The 22,022-nt window shown below is 39.5% G+C and overlaps 1 protein-coding gene across 1 annotated transcript in view; it reads right to left on the bottom strand.

The window, feature by feature from the left end:
* Nucleotides 1-557: 557 nt before the first annotated feature.
* anos1b (anosmin 1b) overlaps nt 558-22,022 on the bottom strand; it is a 46,075-nt gene continuing 24,610 nt past the window's right edge. The window contains exons 3-15 of the mRNA XM_034146440.1: nt 20,312-20,374; nt 19,159-19,366; nt 18,188-18,372; nt 15,437-15,566; nt 12,142-12,235; nt 11,377-11,620; nt 6,215-6,353; nt 4,526-4,753; nt 4,291-4,385; nt 3,177-3,339; nt 2,201-2,433; nt 1,640-1,783; nt 558-1,481 (exon numbers count right to left, since the gene is read on the bottom strand). Coding sequence (XP_034002331.1) covers nt 1,643-1,783; nt 2,201-2,433; nt 3,177-3,339; nt 4,291-4,385; nt 4,526-4,753; nt 6,215-6,353; nt 11,377-11,620; nt 12,142-12,235; nt 15,437-15,566; nt 18,188-18,372; nt 19,159-19,366; nt 20,312-20,374 — 1,923 coding nt within the window. The 3' untranslated portion in view covers nt 558-1,481; nt 1,640-1,642. The remainder of the gene's footprint in view (nt 1,482-1,639; nt 1,784-2,200; nt 2,434-3,176; nt 3,340-4,290; nt 4,386-4,525; nt 4,754-6,214; nt 6,354-11,376; nt 11,621-12,141; nt 12,236-15,436; nt 15,567-18,187; nt 18,373-19,158; nt 19,367-20,311; nt 20,375-22,022) is intronic.

Below are 22,022 nucleotides of genomic sequence, written 5' to 3'. Positions count from 1 at the left end.
GTTTCTATATTGTACAAGAGATAATTTCTCCATTTATATTTACTTTTATTGGCATTAGCCCGCATGTAAATCACAGGATATATTTTACTCTTAATTTCAAGCTACTGTACAGAGTATTCAAATATATTCTGTATATTTTATGTTTAGATACTCCTCTGAATATATGTTTTTTTTTTACTGAGAATATGTAGATACAGTTTTTAAATGTTTATCTTTATTTTATTTGTATTTTATTCGATGTTTAAGTACATTTGTAATCCTTGTAGATATAATACATTTCCCAATTTGGGATAAGTATCCATCTATCTATCTATCTAAATCTGTATTGCCATAGTTAATAAAGGATCATATTGGTTTTGAAGAAAAGCAAGGATAATTCTTATCTTTACTATAGAATAACTATTATGCATGATATATTACAACAAGTATTATTATGGTGTATAATCCCTTTGATCATTATTATAATTTCTAACCACCAGACCACTGACACAGCACACACTGTATCTTGAAAACCTTTAATTACAAAATACAGGAAAACAATAAATAAAACTAACAGTCAAAAGTAAAGAAATTAAGTACAAAATTATCAACAGTAAAATGTAAAAAAAAAAGTAAAAAAGAGAATATTAACATAATGTTAACTGGTTGCTTTAGACCAGTAGTTTCCAACATTTTCATAGCAATGACTTTTGTAAAACTAAGAAATCTACCACAGCATTACCTTATTCTTTTTTTTTAACCAACAAAAAACATATTCAAAATATATTTGAGCTTAATTCAAAGTTTACGCTCACCCACTCAGACACTTCGGCTTCAAAGTTATTGCAGCAGATTATGTATTGAAATAAACAAAGTCAGTCTGTTGCTATACATTTCCATTTGTACATAAGGTCAGTGCTATATACCATTCTCTACTTGCATGATCAAAAACAACAGGCATAATAAGTCTCTTTACAAGTGTCATTGGGCTCCAGTGATGTTGAGAAATAAATCTAAACACCTAACTTTTCACATACATGTCCTGCATTAATATAGATAGAGGAAATCTTTTGAAAAGCTTGCATTTTTAATTAAAAATATAGGAAAATATTGTTTAGGGGTAGATGTGTCTTTACTTAAGTCGCTTTTTATATTGGAACCATGTGCAGGTACAGTTATTTCTTTACAATTTGTACAGAAAAATAAAGATTTAGGCCATGTCTTTTGGATCAGCTGAAATATTATTCATCGAAAAGATGAATGATTTATTTCCCATTAGAACAAGCTCACAACCATCCTGATATTGTGATTAAAGAGGGTAGGAACAATGGTTTATATGAGAGTGATCACTTTTACACAGTTGCATTCTATATTGTACAGCTCATGTTGTCTGCACTTGAACTGCTATGATAAACATGTTGCACTATAGACAGTAGAGAAGTGGGTGTTGGGGATGTTCAAGAGCTTGGTGCGGCAGATGATGACATCTGCAGAGTTTGGGCCTGAAAGAGATCATTGGTACGGTTGAGTAGACAAAATATGACAATTATAATGCTTTTATAGAAAACAGTAAATGTATGCTATTGGTTTTGTGATGGAATGACATATAGTTATTAACAGAGATAAAAACAGCAGTGAGTTACTCGGTAAGAACCATTACCGATCAGAGTGTGGCGTTGATAGCTGGAGTGTGTATGGTCTTGAAGACTGTGGCCCCTTTGTTTCCCCCTGCTGTTAGCACCTGGAGCTGCAGCTGGTAAACACTGTCAGCCTGAAGACCATAAAGTGGCACAGACCGCTGATACTGTGGAGGGCAAAGCAGGGTAAGTTCACTGACACACACAAAATATACACTATTTATGCTTCACAATAACACAAATATTGTAAAATATTGAATATCACAAGACTCTATTATGTACTATTGGATTTGTTTGCCCTTTTTTTATTTCAAATTAAATATGTTAATTATTGTTTTTTTCTCTGAACTGTCTTCTCTGCTGTAACAATGTACATTTCGTTGTTACGCTCATGATTCCCCATTTTAAATGTATTTTAATCAGCCTTTTCCTTTTATAATTTGTGTATTGTTTACTTATTATATATTTTTAAATACAAAATTAAAAGAAATAAGGAGAAATGTCCCTTTCATATTTCTAAGGAGTTTTCCTCTTGCTGGTAATATACAATCCAGTCAATGTGTAGACCTGTCTTCGTGTCTCACCGGTGCGATTGTCTGCGTCTGGGAGATAAGTGTGTCGTCCTGCCCCTCTGTTGCCGTGGTAACCCCTGATTGCAGCGTCCAGGTGAACTGGAAGCCCTCCACAGCTGCAGGGTCAAGTGCATGCTGGGACATCCTCCAGCGAAGCGTCGTGAGCAGGGTGCCATTGACTTGTTGGAAGTCTGCGGTCAGTCTTTCTGGACGCAGTACCACCTTTCTGCCTGCCAGGAGGCGCTCTGTCAACAACAGAGGACATTTGTCAGTGTGCATAAAAAAACGTTTTGCAACAAAAAAAGTTTTATTAGCAGAACTTCTGGAATTTTAGGTTTAACCTTTTATGAAGCAAATGTCTATAACTTGCCACAAATGTATGTAAAAAAAGCCATACACTGCTTGTAGCTTCGTATAAATAAAGTTAGAATCCTTCAAACAAAAGATACGATGAGATAAGATAAAGTTCTATTCATCCCCGTAGGGAAACTCAGGTGTTTTAGCAGACACAGAAATAAGATTGATACACAGGATAGTACAGGTAAGAGTTCACACAAGGATTTATAAAGAATTGGGTGATGCTGTTTACATATATACAAATACGGGTGATTTGAATATCAATATATATATATATAAATGTCTGTGTGCAAGTGCAAGTCCAAAGTAGGTAGATACGGTGCATGTTCATATTCTTAATGCAGCACCTCTTGTGATCATTGTAGTGTCAAAAATGTATGTTACATCGTCTTAATTGTTCTTTTTGCATTTATTTAGAATAAAATAGAAACATAATTACACTTTTTTGACACTAGCAATCATGAAGCCATAGGACCTTGGCTTGACCTTAGTTGTTATGACTTAGTTTTAAAGGATTATTAGTCATTTTGAAAGCTATTTAGTATTTCTTTAAGCAGTGTACAGTATAATGCTCTATAGACATGTCCCTCATAGAAAGTGAAAATAATTATGTGATGATATATAGTCTCACCTTCATTGTTGCAGGGCAACGCTTTACCTCCTCTAACCTTGATGGAGGAGCAGGTCGGGGTTGTAACCCAGGCGAGGGCCTCTGTCCCCGGGTCAGCCTTCGTTGATACGGCCACCCTGTACTTACAGGCAAACTGCAGGCCTGTGATGGTGTGATGGGTGCCCTGGAGAAAGAAAATCAAGCCAATTTAAGGATAAAAAGATTGTTTAAACTGTACACAGCTGCTTGTTAAAACAAACATATTACAAGGTTTCCTAAAATACACACATGACCTCTATTTTTGTTTGGAAACCTGTCTCACATAAGCAGCTTGTTAGCTCCATGTTCAAATAAACATCTCTGTTTGAAACAGCACTTGGCAACTTTGCAGGTTGGCAGCTTCAAATGGCGAGAAATTGTTTAACTGTTAAAGAAACGTTGAGCTTCAATAAATAGAAAAGCATGCTCTGTGACGCCAGCAAATTGCAACCAGCACTTTGATATTTATCAAGCCACTGGGTCTGTGATCATTTTAGACGAGAGGTCAACACCGTGTCAACAGCGGGTAAAAATGTAATGTTGGTGAGTAGTTTTCTCTTGATGAAATGCTGTGAGTAGATACCTAGTGCACGGAGATACCTAGTGCACGGAGATACCTAGTGCACTGTATACACTTAATAACAGTTTGACTTTTAAAAGGCTCCTAATTATTGCAGCTACTTCATGATTTGGGACTAAAATTGCAGCATTTTTAAGATTTGGGGGCCATAAATGAAATTTATTTTTAACATATTTAATGGTTATAACTAAGATAATTCTGCAAATCTCTGTCCCTTAACTCCTTCTCAGTCAAACCCCTTTCTTTATTTTCAATTGTATATATGTATTGTTAGGATATTTTAGCCTTGGATTCAACATTGTGATGATAAAAGATATGTGAGTTATATGATAGTGGAGAGACAAGGTTACACAAAGAGTGATCTTAGTTAAGTTGATCAAATCTGATCTCTAATACAGTCATGCACACAAAAAGACACAATAACAATGCTCACATAGAAACAAAACAGCTACAGATTTCACGCACACAGAGACAAATAAAACTCCTCCAAAAATGACTGGTCCAGGATAGAAATACCTGAACAGTTGTGGTTCTGTCTGTGCTTGTAATATTTGTACTGCAGGTATGTGGACGCCATCGCAAAATGTATGGACCCCGATGTTTCTGCTTGCCTGTAAAGCAAAAGACAGACGGATACAGCATAAGTGGAATGTTTGTATTGTGTTAATTATTATGAATTTCACAGTTTGAAACCAAAAAAACAACAATTTCATGATGCACATTTATGAACTTCCTGCCAAAATCAACTCACCGTGGTGAGGCCACTTCCAGAACACCTTCACCTGCAGCTGGTCGTCATGGTAATGAGGGGCGGCGACCTCCAGGCGCAGGTTACCAGGGTTAAGGGAGGATTCAGGGTGAGGCAGAGAGGGGGAGAGGGAGATGTCAGGGGAGGAAGGAGAGGAGGATGAGAGGGAAGGTGAAGAGGGAAGAGATGATGAGGATGATGAAGATGGGAGCTCATTGGAGAATTCTTCACCTTTAGTGGAGGAAGAGAGGAGAGGAGAAGAGACAGTGGAGATAAATGAAAAATGAAAAATGTCACAACTTTCAACTTCAGCTGATTTTAAGGTATTTGTTTGCAATAAAAAAAGCGCAATAAAAGTTAGAAAATATAAAAACATATAGCTAATACAAGACTAGCCTTGCAATTGAGAAAATATGTTATGTTGTCAGATAACTTTAAATGTATAGACCTCCAAAAAACTTAAACCTAAGCTTTGAGTCTCAAAGCAGTATTAAAAAAAATATATGTTGTACTCCATTCTTCAGTAGCACTTTTTGAGTACCTAACTGGCAACTTCGCAAACACATTTGAATGACTGAATGTTTGAAACCTGTTATATAACACGTGCTATCTATAAATGTTTTATATTGTGCCAGGAATACCATAAACTGGTGCAGAGAGTGCAGCTGGTAGCTAGCTTTCCTGTTAATTCCTTCACTCAGAAGCATCACATGGCTTTATCTGGCCTACCTGACCCTCATTAGCATTGAGGGAAACCAGGCTAAAATGTGCACTGTGTCAAATATTAATACTGGAACATTATAAATAATTTCCATATTAAATTGTTGATATGTGGTTTGATAATTGAGCTGCAGCTGGCTATAATCCTCTGCTGGGCTGACCCACAGGTCACCTATAAATACCTCTGTTGCCTGGACGACCATTTACATCGTCACTTTCCATTGTATGTTTGTGTTTAAACTGTGCAGCTGCAGGCAGACAAAATATGCTGACAGACAGTAAATTCAGCTATTTTATACGTACTGAAAACATTAACTCAATAATGTATGAGTCCGTTACCAAATGGGCGCGATGGAGTGTACAGTATTAACTAAATGCATGGCAGGATAAGTTTTACAAATGAGTGAGTCTATATTTAAAGCTGGAGTTGCTCGGGGAGTCCTTAGGTGGCTGTATTGTTGCAACACAGAAACAAAAACAGTACAGCTACAGTTTACACTACTTCGTTTATTTATAGCCACTAAAAGTGTATTCACTCAAACACAACTGTACAAAACCTTCTGGATATTTGGTTCCTAATTAAATATAAAACATACAGTATCTTCATAAGCGACTTCGGGATCTATATATCAAATTTTAGAATAAATACAGTATGAAGCTGCATATTCTTTATTACAATATTAGACCCTGCATCAGGAACTGCACCTATTTAAACACTTTGCACTTTGGGATTGCTTTTAGCTATGAAAAGTGTTTTAAAAATAAAATGTATTATTATTTGTATCATTATTCAACTCAGACAATATTCATTTCTGTATAACATCTTCATATCGATAGACATTAAAAAGATAGACAAAAAAACCGTACTCCAAATCCTTAAATGCATTTCAATCGCAATCCAAAAAATTGGATATAGTTGTATGTGAAATATCAAAAGTATACCATCATGAGGACAATTGTTTGTTTACTTACCTGTATGACTTATTGTGTTGATGACAATTTGGGCTCTGGGGCTTTTCAGCCTCTTCTGACCCCAGTAGGCCACCGTCTGGACGGAAAAGAAGTAGGAAGTAGCTGGCAACAGACCCTGCAGCCACATCTCACACTGTGCCTATAACACATCAAATGTATGGTTTATTTGTCTTTGCGATTGGTGATACTTGGCTACTTCTTAGTCTGACATTTACATTTGCTAGAATTTAACCTTGGTGTGATAGAAATGGTACAAACATACATTCAAAAGCTAACTCAGGGTCACCACTATAGCCATCACAGTTATTATCTTCACCATCCCTACTGTCATCACGAGTGTTGTGCCCTGCTTTGTGACTGACGGTCCAGACCTGTTCTGCATTAGTCTGCTGTTTGACTGACAGCTAATTAACAGGCTCTTAGTCAATCAGGGCTGTCTGCCTGTGTGGATTTGAGCTAGTCACAACAAAGAGATGCTTGGATGATAACAAGCGTGTGTGTGGTTCTGTATGTGCGCACACTTAAGAAAGAATGAGACAAAAGTAAGTTAAAAGCAGTTTCTTGGTGACCTGCAGACAAAATGGGGTTGAAGTATTTCCATTACGCTCAAGATAGACAAAACATATGGCCTTTACAGCTGTGTGTGTGTGTGTGTGTGTGTGTGTGTGTGTGTGTGTGTGTGTGTGTGTGTGTGTGTGTGTGTGTGTGTGTGTGTGTGTGTGTGTGTGTGTGTGTGAAACAGAGAGAAGCCTGGAATTGTATTCTGGTGCTTAATGTCAGTGAACATCAGATGTAAGAGGCTGATGTATATTTAAAAGCACTGATTCAGCAGAGGTTTTTCCATGTTTTATATACTTCCTAAGGATTTCCCTTTTTACTGTTTTTAATGTTAAATCCCTCCAGTGCTGCATACATTCCTTACTGACATGATATATATTTGAGTACACATCTTGGGAATGTATTGTCATGGGCTAATGGATAGTAAAAATACAAATGCTCTCTGGGTTATGAGAACTATTTTACGCAGCGTAGAGCTGGTATTCTGGTTCCTACCTACCTGTGTGATGCTGCGGTCTCTGTGTGTGTCTAGATGCAGCTGCAAGTAGGAAACACTAGTTAGGGGGCCTCATTTAAATTCCAGGCGTCTCAGCCAAGCAGAACAGACTAGAGATAAATGGCTCCACCAGGCTCAGTCTGGGATCGCCATCACCACTTAGGATAGTTAGGTCCGTTAAAACCTCCAAACTTTGATGTTTGTAATTCTTTTGTCTCTTCTCTTGAAGTGGACGCTCACATTACAACATTTAAGTCTAAAGCTGAAAGATCCTTTGCAAAGAGTACTGTTCAGCAGTTTGAAGAATAAATGTTCACTTCACATGCAATCATAAGTGTTGCGTCAAAGCTGTAATATCTTTGTTGTTTACTGTGATTATGGGTATTTTGGCGCTGCTGACTGGACTTAGTTGCAACGTGAACATATTACATCACCATCACGCCTATAATCATATAGTTATACCCACCCTCCTGACTGTTATTGCTGCATTAAATGTCATTTAAAAAAGTACAGCAATAAACCTTTTGCATTTTTTAAGGAGTTACTCTTTGATTTGAGCAGCAAGGAGACAGCAATGATTCACTGTATATTCACTGTAAAATAAGTTCACATCTTAATCAACAGGCTGCAACTACAGGAATAAATAATGATCTAAACATCAGTCATATAACTCTACCTTTGAACAGATCTTCTACGATAACTGGACCCTAACTCACTAAAGGCATGTTGTCAGTACAATCTCAGATGCTTTGACTTGAGTTAAACATGTTATCCAAACGCAGAAAAGCCACTTCTCTCTGTTGTCAATCTATAATGGCTAAGACGTCGTGTTATTTACCGCTGTGAAGCCAGACCTGCATGTTTCCAAAGCACTCTAACAAAGTTAAGTCCTGAAGAAGATAAGGTAATGTCTGTTTGAGGACAATATTGCATTTTTAGATCCACAAGGAACATGTGCTGAAACTGCAAAAGTAAAGGGAACGCGTGCCTAACAGTGATTTCACGGGGAATACGTAAAACCAGATCTGAAGAGGAGCACATGTAAAAATGATTTCGGTAAATATATCAGCATGTAACGTCATAAAACCAAAGTGAGAGAACAGTACTTATCTTTAAAAGTTAAATCAACTTTAGTGGCATCTAAGCTTCAAGTAAAAGTTTCCAGATTTACATACTGTATGTAAAAAAGCTTTTTTCCATCTCCTAATAGTTGATCATTTTTGAATCCACATGCTTTAATGATATAACTGTTTGATATATGTCTAGATTTTAATGTCATTCATTCGGAATAAATCCAAATGAGTGTTAACGTGAGTGAATCTTACTGTACATGCACCAGTTGCATACAGAAGCTTTTTACAGAACTTGTTCTGTTTGAGCACTGTAAAAAGCAGAGGCCTGTAAAAATCGATGTGGTAATCACAACCAGAGGACAATAAAGAATGTGTGTGTGTGTGTGTGTGTGTGTGTGTGTGTGTGTGTGTGTGTGTGTGTGTGTGTGTGTGTGTGTGTGTGTGTGTGTGTGTGTGAGAGAGTGTGTGTGTGTGTGTGTGTGTGTATGGTGCATGGGTTTACAGACCCAGTCAAATCCATCAGGTGCAGCTATAGATTTGTGTATGTAATGTGTGCCATTTGAATTCTATTTTTTTACAGACCTATCCAAACGCTCAAACTAACGTGGAGGCATTTTTTCGGTACTCACATTAAATGGCTGTTCAAGGTTACAACTTGGTTATAGGGTTAATCCAATTATTCAACATTATGCTTCATTTTACTAGCTTATTCGCTTTCTTGCCAGCAATAAGATGAGAAGATCTCTTTTCTTGACCTGCATCTTCATTTTCACCGTGAGGTTGCCAGGAAACCAGTGCAGGCTTATTCAGACTCAGCTCTCTGAACTAAAGCTTCTTTTAAATGTTGATAAAACCAAGGTAATGCTCTTTTCAAAAGCTAAAAAGACACCAGAGCCTGTTTTAGATATTGTTACTACGCAAGGAATAATACTTGAAGTGGTTACCTGTTACAAATACCTTGGTATCTGGCTTGATGATTGTCTCTCTTTTAAACTTCATGTCAATAACCTGCTTAAAAAGCTGAGGGTTAGGCTAGGTTTCTTTTACAGGAACAAGTCCTGTTTCTTGCTTGAGGCCAGGAAAAGGCTAGTCACTGTGACCTTTTTACCTGTGCTGGACTATGGTGATTTGTTTTATATGAATGCACCTGCCCATTGCCTGAACAAGTTAGATGCTGCGTATCACAGTGCACTGAGATTTGTGACAAACTGTAAAGTATTAACCCATCACTGTACCCTGTATGCAAGGGCTGGTCTGCCTTCACTAACTGTACGGAGGCTCAGTCACTGGTACATTTTTATATACAAAGCCATGTTAGGGAAACTTCCATCCTACATCTGCTCCCTGATCTCACGGCAAATTGTAAGTGGCTACTGCCTGAGATCGCATGCTGTGGTTTTATTAAATGTGCCAACTGCTAGGACTGTCTTAGGGAAGATAGCTTTTAGATGCGCTGCTCCTCTGTCTTGGAATAGTCTGCAATTGAAATGGAAACTGAGCAATCTGGTGCCACTAAATGTTTTTAAAGCTTGGTTGGATGCTACTCAATCGGTTGCTGTTGGTACCTGTTCATGTGGATAGTTATGTAAATTGTAATCCCTGTAATGATGCTGTATGATGTCCTTTTTGTTGTTCTGTTTATGTTTTTATGTTTCATGTGGAACCTACTTGAGCAGAGGCCTGTACAACGAAGCTGGTTCAACTTAACCTGGATATGTTGGAGTTAGCCGGTTGGCCTAAGCCAAAACATACGCGCTGGCGCTAAACTGTACTACGACGCCGGTTATCAAGTGGATCGCTCAAGCCAGCCGTGTCCTATCTAGTTAGGTGCACGTTCACATGAAAGGGGTGGTATTTGGAGCATTCGACCAATCTCAAACACGGACAAGCGTACTGACAGCGCAGCGTCATACTTCCTGAATGAAAAGTGAACTTTAATATTAGTCAAATATGAAGAAGTTAAACTTTAAACATCCATGTCTTAAACACTTTATCCAGGATAAAAGCCACATAGCTGCACCTGCAAGGTGAATACAGCTGGTAAAAGAAAAAGTGTTTGAATGCGTACATTAACAGGTTTATGAAATCACTGCCCCGTCCAAGACACGAGTGGATCTGACTTTAATTAGGAGAATTTGACTCGAGTGTTTCGTCAACTTAATGTGTTGCTTAAAATAATACTTCTGCATACAGTATGTGACACTGTGAGTGTTGCACGGCCAGATACGGCTCAAGAAGCTGACTCAAATAAGGAAATATATGATACATTATGATGTGATATGATATGAATGATAATGGCACACATCGACGTCTGCACTCACAGTGCCGCGGACTGTACTTAATGTTACTCTGATCCGGTTACTTATGTCGTGGCAGATATTTACGTAAGCTTTCTTAACGCTAATATTATAATAGTCAGATTGCTCTGAAGATGGGAGGGGATATTCTATTAATTTTCACGGCCGTCTTTCCTGCAACGGCAGTTTTTCTGTATTTCCTCTATCCTGTAATATGACTTGATAGCTTTAAACTCCGCACACGGAGCTCTGATTGGTCAGCAGGCGGTGCTTTCACTGAGTTGATCTCTTAGCCTGCCACCTAACCTGCTCCGGAGCAGGTTTGCCGCTCAGCATAAGTTACCATGGAAATCTAGCCTGCTAAAAAGAGAACCAGCGTCGTAGGACCGGAAAGCCCGAGATTTCCCTGAATTTAGCCGGCTAAGCGAAAATCCAGCTTCGTAGTACAGGCCTCTGGTCTCCCTTGAAAAAGAGAGCAATGATCTCAATGGGATACACCTGATAAATAAAGGTTTGAAATGAAATGAAGGCTCCACAAGCTCAATGCTCCTGGCCAAGAAGAGGCATAACCCCCATAAAACCACACATTTACATTTGTATACTTTCTTTTTTTTACAAATGGCATTTCTATTTTTAATTATTTAGCTTTACAGGTGCTAGTTGGCAGATTTGTATACCTTTGGTTTCGGGATCCTTTCATTGAGTCTGATTATGTTTGTACAAATAAAATGTCCTTACCCCCTGAGTCACTCTGCTGTTGCTCTCCTTTTTACTCTGTTCTGGTGTGCGTGAGTGTGAATGATGTGTGTGCATGTTATTGTGCACTGTATGTGTTTGCGCATTAAGGGTGTGTGTATGTTTGTGCGCAGTATGTGCATGTCGAGGCATCCAGGTGACTCTGTAGTTGTGGACTGGCAGGTCTCCCTCTCCGGGGGGCTCCCAGCTTAATAACACGGACACTTTGACCCCACTTCCCCTCGACCTGGGGAGGGAAAGAAACAAGTCAAATAACATCACAACACGGATGTAAACAACTGTAAAATAATGAAGAAGAACGAAAGGAACTTCCTTAAAGGTCAGGTTTATAAGTAAATGCAGTTACAGTGACTGGCAGTTAAATAGATACTTGTTTGACAACTGCTTTCAATTTAGTTGTTTTATTTATCTATGCATGTGCACACATTTTATCATGTCACAGGGAAGCTACAATTTAAGTCCTCACCTCTGATATTAAAAGTTTTAAATCAATATCGCTACTCATTTAAGACATGGTCTGAACTTTACATGAAATTGTTTAGCATTACAGCACACAAATAGAAAGGAAGCTTCTATTTATGATTGGAAGAAGGTCAACGATGAACAGTAATTTGCATGCACACTCCACCGCATTTTATGATTGATAGCCCACAACGGCAGCCTGCAGTCCCCAAAGAAAGCATAGCAACTAACCTAACAAAAAAATAGCAAATACATTCATCCATATAATTTAGACTGCTGAGATACCTTTCAGGGAGCTTGATGCCCGGTTGTGAACCCGTCCAGTCTAGAGTCTGGTTGATCACTCTCACATTTATTGGATGCTCTGGAGTGGAGGGGTCTGCAGAGTGAGATGGTTGAGAACAAATAAATAAGAAGACCATATGAAATTATAATATACATGAAGGTACTCTTCTCAGCCCCAGTGCCTGCATGTCCGTTGCAAAAAAAAAAGTCTGAAGATCACTTGCTGCTTTTTTTTTAAATATGGATTTGGTCATGTCAAGTCACTAAATCAAAGAGAAACGCCAAAATAAACGTGGACATCCCCTGTGAAAAGGACACACTGGACATTTGTATCCTAACTGTTCATTTGGACCAATAACATACCAACAACAAAATGTGTTGTTCATCTACTGCCCCATCTTAAAGGTGGGGTAGGTAATTTTGGAGAAACCAGCTCGAGTGCGCTAGAAATTGAAAATACACAGCCGGAACAAATCTGCCACTTCCTTACAGAGCCCCTCCTCCAACACACGAACGTGCACATGACCAATGAGGGCACGAGATAAGTTTGTGCACAGATGGAAGGCTGACAGGCAGGTAGGCCATCCAGTTATTTTAGCCGGGACGGCTAAAATGATTGGTCGTACTTTTTACAGTACTACGGCTTCCACAGATGACATTTTTTTATGGATTTTTTGTCAAAGCACTTAAGATATTCATTGCTATCGGGATGTTAAGAGCATTCCATGGAATATAACAAAAAGTGTATCTCGAGCCGGTTTCTCAAACTTACCTACCCCACCTTTAAGGAAGCATTACATCTATATGAACATCTAGTGAAGACAAATTGGGGTTAAGATCGTGATTTCAAAAAAACAGAGGCCGCTCACCAGCTTGACTGAATTGTCTAATAGCTTGATGTCAAATGTGCAGCCGAGCAAAAATAAAGAAGCTGTTCTGGTGGGGGAAATACACATTTCCTCTTGGTCTCATTCAAGTCTAAAAGCCAATTAGATTTACAGCATCAAAAGGTGAGCGATACTCTCTACTCTCTTTTCAGTAGCTACCAAAACACAGACCGAAACGACCACCACTTCTCAGTGTTTGTCTCCAAAATTAAATCCTGAGGTTACTGCTCTTTCAACACTGGCTCTGTATCCCATTAGAAACTCAAGCCACAATCCTGTATTTGATTAAAACTACAACATATATCTGATTAGAACTACATCCCCCATGGCAGGCTTCCCACAGGCCACAGGCTATGCAAGGCTGACCCACTTGCAGAGATCAAAGTTATGGACCTGCCTTGTTTGTGTACGTTTCTTTCTTGGGAATACGCAGTGTGTGTCTCTCATGGTCAGCAGTAATTTCTGGATTAGATACAAAACACACCAAGGCCTTTTCCACTGTGTGTGTCTTTCTCAATCAGGAGGTTTTAGTCCAAATACTTTATGAGATGAAGACCTCAAGATGCGTTTCAGAACCAGACATTCCCTCGTAATTACTACTGGCAGGTACAGCGCAATCCTACTATCTGAATATCTGAATATGATCAGGAAAAGGGATTTTCAAATTCAGATTCTCTGTCTGGGTAGCATCAGGTCACAGCGGAGGAACTCCTACCATCCTGATATCTGCCAGCTTCCTGATTTGTGACCCCTGACCTCCAGCCCCTGAATGGTCAGACTAATGAATTGGAACCACAAGACTCAGACTCCTACTGAGGTTTAAGTGTGTGTTTCCTTAACCCTTAACCCTAACCCTCATAATGCATACATGAATACAAACAGACAAACACTGTGTCTTAAAGGAATAACTCAGTAATTTTTTATACAAGCTTACTTTCCTATCAGAGATTTAGATTACCAGGTCAGACCTTCATTTCGGTCTTTTGTATATACGGCTATAGCCAACAGCTACTTAGCATAGTTAGGCATAGAGAAACAGGGGAAACAGATATCCTTGCTCTTGTAATATCCTTCCAGCAGAGCAGGCAACAAGCAGAACATTCAGAAAGTTACTCCTCCCAGCCAAAGAATAACCCACATAATCCACCATAAAAGCACAAATTGTAGTTTTAACGACTGCTGGCTATGGCCCTAACCTGGAATTATGTTCCTGCAGAGATACATGTAAACGTCTTTGGGAACCTACACAGGGTATCCTTAGGTCACTGACGTGCACATCTCCCAACTCTCAATGGTGCCTAGCTCTGAGTAAGGTGAGCGAATTGTAAATCCTGTTGGGGAATTTTCTGTTTTCTTTCTAAGAGTTTGGGTATGATGTGTCAGAAAAGTAATGTACTGCAAAAAGGGATCTTTTAGTATAGCACAGTGAAAGTAATGCATCCCCATAGGCATTTCATGTCAGTACTCATCTTAATAAAGTAAATACTGTTGAAAATTGCTTATTAAATACTATTTTAACATTTTGAGTGGCCACCAGGAGCTGTTACAAACATACCATGGCACGAGTTGTGTATTTTGTAAACTTTTTTGCATAAGGAATTTATGATTGGATGTTATGTTGGAGGCGGTGGAAAATCTCAGACACCTCTTCATAATCTCCCCTAAGTGCTCAACTGATAAAGACCCTTTTTCCAAAGTTCGTTCCAACCTGAAGTCATTATTCACATACAACTATGCTCCAGCCAATCCTGGCAGGGGATTTATATCACCAGCCAATCCTGGCACAACACCAATATGACCTAAGTCTGCTAAGCATTAGAGCTAGGACCTGTGTGTGTGTGTGTGTGTGTGTGTGTGTGTGTGTGTGTGTGTGTGTGTGTGTGTGTGTGTGTGTGTGTGTGTGTGTGTGTGTGCGTGTGTGTGTGTGTGTGTGTGTGTGTGTGTGTGTGTGTGTGTGTGTGTGTGTGTGTGTGTGTGTGTGTGTGGGTGTGTGCATGTGTGTGTTATTCTCACTTTCACCCTGTCTCACTGATCCACAAAAGGGATTTGGAACTAAACCAACTGAATAAGTACTGTATGTGTGAATATGTGCATGTGCAGTTGTGTATCTTCTGCTTCCTGTCCGTGTTTTATGGACTGCCTGATAGTTCTCCTGCTGTGTGTACCTTATCCATCAACTCTGCGACAGATAAAGAACAGGGAAGGAGAGGAAGGGATACGAGTTTTCCTCAGAGAAGTGTAATATCGATCATAAAATGACACAAATGGAATCTGTGTTTTGCTCAGTGTCTTATGACAGAATATTAAAATTCAACAGAAATATGCAGGATGAAACATCCCTCTGTGGGAATCTCGTAACCGGGCTTTAAAGAAAATGAGAGCATGTGTTTGGACTGTGTTTGTGTTACCTTTACTGGAGATGTGGTGTTTGCTGGGTGTGGTGAAGCCTCTGCTGCCGTGGCTGTTGATGGCTGCTACTTTGAACTGGTACCAGCGCTGAGATCTCAGATCTGTCAGTCTGGCATCTTCAGAAAGGGTCTGAAAAATACAAATACATCATATAACCATGACCTGATGCATGACACCTAAAGACTTTTGTTGAAGATAATTTGCAGTCTTATATTTTTCTTCATCCAACAAAAACAATTGTTTGTGATTCATAGCAGATTTAAAGACTAACTTGCAGTTTTTCTTGTTTTCTTAAACACATTTCACCATTTAGAAGTTACATTTTTGTAACAGTTCATACACATTACTAAAATGAAAATCGATGGCCAACATGACACATTTAAAGTAACAACAATAGCATAAATATCTTTGAAAAAACACACATTGTGGACATATTTATATTATCATTCAATCAACCATTACACAATTTGTCCTGGCTTACAGCCAGCTGCTGATTAGCTTAGTTTAATTAACCAAAGGCTCACTGATTACAAAGATATATCTTGTTTGTTTTAAACAGAAGTGTACTGGACTATTTCTTGGAAGTGGGAGGCGTGTGGCGCAGTGGATAGAGCCTGGGTCTGGGGATCAGATGGTCAGGGTTCAAACCCCACTGCAGTCAGCATGTCATTGTGTCCCTGGGCAAGACACTTCACCCCAAATTGCTCCTGTGGGGATTGCCCACAGTATTGAGTATGTAAGTCGCTTTGGATAAAAGTGTCTAACAAGTAACATGTAATGTAAAAGTGACTGCATCCTGCTAAGAAACAGAACGGATAAAGATGAAACAACGGGAGACGTAACATGCAAATCAGAGCTTTAGAGTTGCTGGCAGGGAGATTTTGTTACCTTTGAACAGACCATGCTAGATGTTTTCCTGTGTTTCCAGTCTCTTTGCTAAGATAACCAGCTGCTGGTGGTAGCTTCATTTCAAGCGTGCAGACATGAGAGTGTTCAATCTTCTCATCTAATTTCTGGCGAGAAAGGAAATATGCATATTTCCCAAGACGTAATTGTGTTGACTTAACATAACTTCAGGTCATTCAAGTTTTTAATACTTAAAGGGGACCTATCAGGCAAAATGCACCTTTGTACGTCTTTTATACATGAATATGTGTCCCCGGTGTTCCAGGGAACTCACCAAGTGTCAGAAAACACAACCCTCTCTCTTTTCCTCCATACCCAAATCTCTAAAAACGGGGCTGCAACGGATCTGATACAGACTGATCCAGATTTGAACATTTCTCTGACGTCAGGACGGAGGAGCTCCGCCTATATGGCCAACTCTCCACCTATCAGGGGAATGAGAGGCTGCCGTGGCATGGTAACAGCATGGTAACACGACGCTCGTAACTCGGCCCCCTCCTTTGCAGGGGGGCGTGGTCAGCTGCAGCGCATGCAAAGACAGGGTGGAGGAGAGCAAAATAGAGCGAAATGAGGCATGGCTAAAATGCCTGTTTGGTATTTTGAAAAAGAAAACGTATAAATATACCTTATATAGGTATGGCCCTACAATATATTATTCAAATATAGCATGATAGGTCCACTTTAAATTACTGTGATTTTAATAGTTTTAACAGAAACAGTTCGTACTGTTCAAGCCCACGTTAGGCACGAATATTCCATCATCTCTCACAAATCCATATTATATCTTCTTTCAAAAATATAAACATGGGACCTCCATACTTTAGAAATATAAGTTTCACAAATTAATGAAGTGGAAAGTCAGATGAACACTGTCGGAATGAAATTCCATCTGATAATAGTGAAATTAAATGATTTGCCACAATTATGGTTTACATTTCTGAAGAAAGATTCTCATGTTTTGTCTCCCTGACAGTGCAAATGTAATCAACTGCTTAAAATAAAAACACACGCACACACACACACACACACACACACACACACACACACACACACACACACACACACACACACACACACACACACACACACACACACACACACACACACACACACACACACACACACACACACACACACACACACACACACACACACACACACACACACACACACACACACACACACACACCACACACACACACACACACACACACACACACACACACACACACACACACACACACACACACACACACACACAAGCTGCCATCTATTTAAGTCTATAATGAGCGTTCAGTCATTCAGACTCAGCCGGTGGAACGACTGTGGCTGCCTGTGGTTCCTTTTTAAGCTCTGCTTATTTACCTAACCTCACACAGACACACGCACACACTCACTCATACACACACACACAGACGCAGGGTTTACCCTGGCAGAATGTGCGACTGGCTGGGGTGGAGAGGTTTAGACAGCAAGGCAGCAGACTGATGAGGTGGAAACAAAGTCTAACATCCATCTCCATAGCTGAGAAGTTTCATCATTCGAGGCAAATTGAGAGTTATGAGTTAAAGATATGTTGCAAACTTTGTTGCGCTGTCCCACTGTTACAGGCACAGGGAAGCATTTTTTATAGCTTCAATTAATCTTGGACATGTCACATTTGTATCTATCAGCGTCCCATTTCACAGCTTATCTCTCCAAATAATATTGAGAGGATGATATCACCATCTCTTCAAATGTGAAAAGATTGATCAAAAACATGAATTCTGCTTTATTATTTAAATATTTAAAAATCCTAATGACCCGGTTTTTAAAGTTGAAACGCTCCTGATCACTGAAATTACCATGGCAACAGTAGTCCATGGAGAGGCATGGTCCTCGCTGGGATGGATCCCGGCGTTCCAGCGGGACTGGAGCATGTAGACGACCGGCTCAATGCTGACATTAAATTTGGAGACCCACACCACCCGAACACGACCCTCTGAATCCTCCACGAAGCTCATCTCTCTGCGAGGCTTCAGAGGAACCCCTGGGGGGACATGACAAAATACATTAATATAATTATTATTGAATATTAGTGATGTTATTAGAAAGTAAAAATACATATACACAACATCTAATAACAGGAACTAATTTTGAGATTAATTGTTGAAGGAAATAAGTGCATGATACGTATTCATTTGTGCATAAAAAAAATAGGATGATCCCATTAATCATGCAGCAGTTGTTATTGGAGTATACAATGACTTGATTGAGTTATGACATTTTGTGGATCAGAAACTCAACTTAAAGCAAAAATATAAATATCACTCAACAATATTTTTTTGGGTTTAATTATTATGGCTGTCCAATCTTCACCACATAGGCACACATGAGGCAGTTTGTAGTCCTGACTAGCTCCACACAGACTTTAGCTGGAGCTTTTTAACCACAACGTGGCCGTCTAGGACTTCAGAAGCAGTCAAGCAGGCAGTATTTAAGGATCTTTATTACATTAAATTACAATTACATTTATGTGGCATATTCTGTTAACCAAAGAGACATACATACATTTAAACACCATAGAAACAAAGGCTAGCAATCATCAAATCACTAAAACAACCAAAAGCATGTTCAGTGCAATTAATAATAAGCACTGTCGGCCAATGATAGCATTTCAACGGACAGAAATACTTTTTAAATGGCTGCTTAACAAATGATTAATATTAGTATTGTTACTGTGAATCAGCACAGTGACATACTAATTGATTCCTGAAAGAAGTTCTCTCCATCAGTTCAGCAGCCAATAAACAATAAAAACAGGCTCCAACCTCACCTTTATATAGATTGGCTGGTGCTTGGCATGTGTGCCCACAGCCATTAGAGCAGCATTTCCTGGGGGAGGGACAATGCTGGTCTGACGAGCAGCTCTCCACGCAGGCCGCAGCAAATCCGGTGGCTTTTTGAGGCGGAGGGCAGTCCCCCTGACGAGATGACCTCAGAGAGGTCAGAAACTCCCGGCTCGTCACACACTCGGTCTGCTTCTGAGAAAAAGAACAGGGGGGGGATGTTATCATTACAGCTAACACAACAGAAATAATGTATAAACACACATATGAGGGCAGAAAAACACACAGCAGAGGTGAAAGTGTTTCCTTTGGTAAACTCTACTGACTCTTTGAAGGCAGCCCTTGAGATTTGGTCTGAAAGGGGGGTCATGTGTGTATTATTGTGTTTGTATCTCACATGGCTGGAGATCATCATAATGTAAACACTAGCTTTAGCTAATAGCTCTGAATTACCCAGTGTTCCTAACCGGCCAGCCATTCAACCAGTCACATGCTTCAGTTATTGTGATGAAAAACTAATCTGAAGACCACAGCGACTGGCTTTACAAATAATCATTTAGGGCCACACACACTATACACATAACTTTTACACTCTCACATGTATACATGTATAAGCTCACAAACATGTTATTCATACTACACACATAAGCTTGCATAAACACACACACACACACACAGGAATACTCAGTCAGAAAATAGCTTCAAGGTGCCAACAAAAGCATGTTTCTGGAGCAGGAATGACACAGCCACCAAGGGTGTTGTCACACACACACACACACACACACACACACACACACACACACACACACACACACACACACACACACACACACACACACACACACACACACACACACACACACACATACACACACACACACACACACACACACACACACACACACACACACACACACACACACACACACACACACACACACACACACACACACACACACACACACACACACACACACACACACACACACACACACACACACACACACACACACCACACACACACACACACACACACACACACACACACACACACACACACACACACACACACACACACACACACACACACACACACACACACACACACACAGCACGCTAAGCACTCTCTTTTTGTCTTACCTCACACGACTTTGGTGAATGCACCTTCCTGGTTTCCCACAGTTCTTTGCATGGCTGAAGGCACTACACATAAACAAATACATAGAAATAAACAGAATGATACAATTATAAAAGACAACAATTGTATATCAACACGTTCTTCAAATAAAATGCTGTTAAACCGGAGGCGATACCTTGTCCTCTTGTCAGCTCATTCCTCATGCTACCAGTTGTTATGTTTAGCTATGCTTCAGGCTGATATTTAACGGATCTATTGATCTATTTCTACATCAGAAAGTTAAAAAAAACATTTCCAAAAGTTTCTAAACCAAGTGCAATATACAGTAACTTTCTTTGTCCACAGGCCAAATGGCTAGTGAATACATTGAATATTACCCGCCACTGAATTGATTGCTATTTCTGGGTATCTGTACTACATGTAAGGTATCGACCTAAAAACTCCCAAGTAGTATCAAGGTATCTGCAGTCCACCCTTTCTGTACCCAGATCTAGAAAACATGACTTTTTTGTATCGTTTAGCTTGGAGCATTCTTCGGTTTTAGCAGTGTGTGATTGGCCATCTACCACAGTGGATAAACCAATATGGTCTGTGGTGTGGTGAGGTTGAACTTAGTGTTTATCACAGAATTGGCAGCTAATATTTAACAGCACCATTTTTACAGTCAAGGGTAACATTTGGGGTTTTTCAAATGATACCCACAGATTACGTTTATTTCACCAGCATTTTACTTGTGCTTATTTTGAGCCCATTGTCTTTTCCTTTAAATAGCTGAGTTCTGAAGAATTGTTAGAACAAGGATAAATGACAAAGTGTCAGAGTTTTAGCATATCCAGGGCTCTCGATGTTTAAGCTGTGAGGGAACAGAGAGAACACTCACTCCTGGAACACACATGCACACACTCATCTGGTTTGCCACCTCAATGAACTGGTGAATGATGGCTCTTACCAAATTAAAACCAGACAACATATAAAATCTGCGGTTTCACCCCAACCTCCTCCCCCTCCTCCCTCCCTCACTCCCTCTGTCTGTCTCCCTCAGCTCCACAGTGTGCCTGGCTTCAATCATTTCTCCGGATGACTCCATCTCACTGATTCCAGGGAACAAAAACTATCAACAAAAAACTATAAAACTTCATCTTTTATACAAATAAATGACTACTGTTGCATTAAAATGATTCTCCATAATCCTAGGCTGTTTTAAAAAGGCTAATTTGCAGTGTGAAGACTATAAATACATTTAGGGTTATCATCACCCTCTAGCTATGCATTATACAACCATGTAAGCGTTCATTTAATGTACTCAATAAAAGACATTAACTTGTTGCTGGGATTCATACAGCATCAACAAACCAAAGCCAGTCAAGCCACATGTGCTGGTGTCTTAACATAAAATGGATTCTCAGTGGGAATCATGATAGCTGTTCAATGTTGTTGTTGCCTCATTTCCTACAAGTCATGGAAGAAAAAAGTTTGTGTTAGCTAAAAGCAACACTCCACCCTGAAGTCTCCCTAAAGAGTAGTAAACACTCTGTATGCTTGAAATACGACAGTAAAAATGTTCTTCTCCACAGGGCTGTAGTCAGATAAAATTGATGTCGGCTACAATGGATTCCAAAATTATCAATAAATAAATATAAATATCAAGAAAAATCAAGAAATTATGTTGATTAAGCGTGACCATCACGTTTTACCGCACATTGGTGCACCTCG

This window comes from Trematomus bernacchii, unplaced genomic scaffold (genome assembly GCF_902827165.1).
Source record: "Trematomus bernacchii unplaced genomic scaffold, fTreBer1.1, whole genome shotgun sequence".
Classification (NCBI taxonomy): Eukaryota; Metazoa; Chordata; class Actinopteri; order Perciformes; family Nototheniidae; genus Trematomus; species Trematomus bernacchii.
The sequence above is the reverse complement of the archived record's forward strand: the minus strand, read 5'-3'. Positions and strand labels throughout refer to the sequence as shown.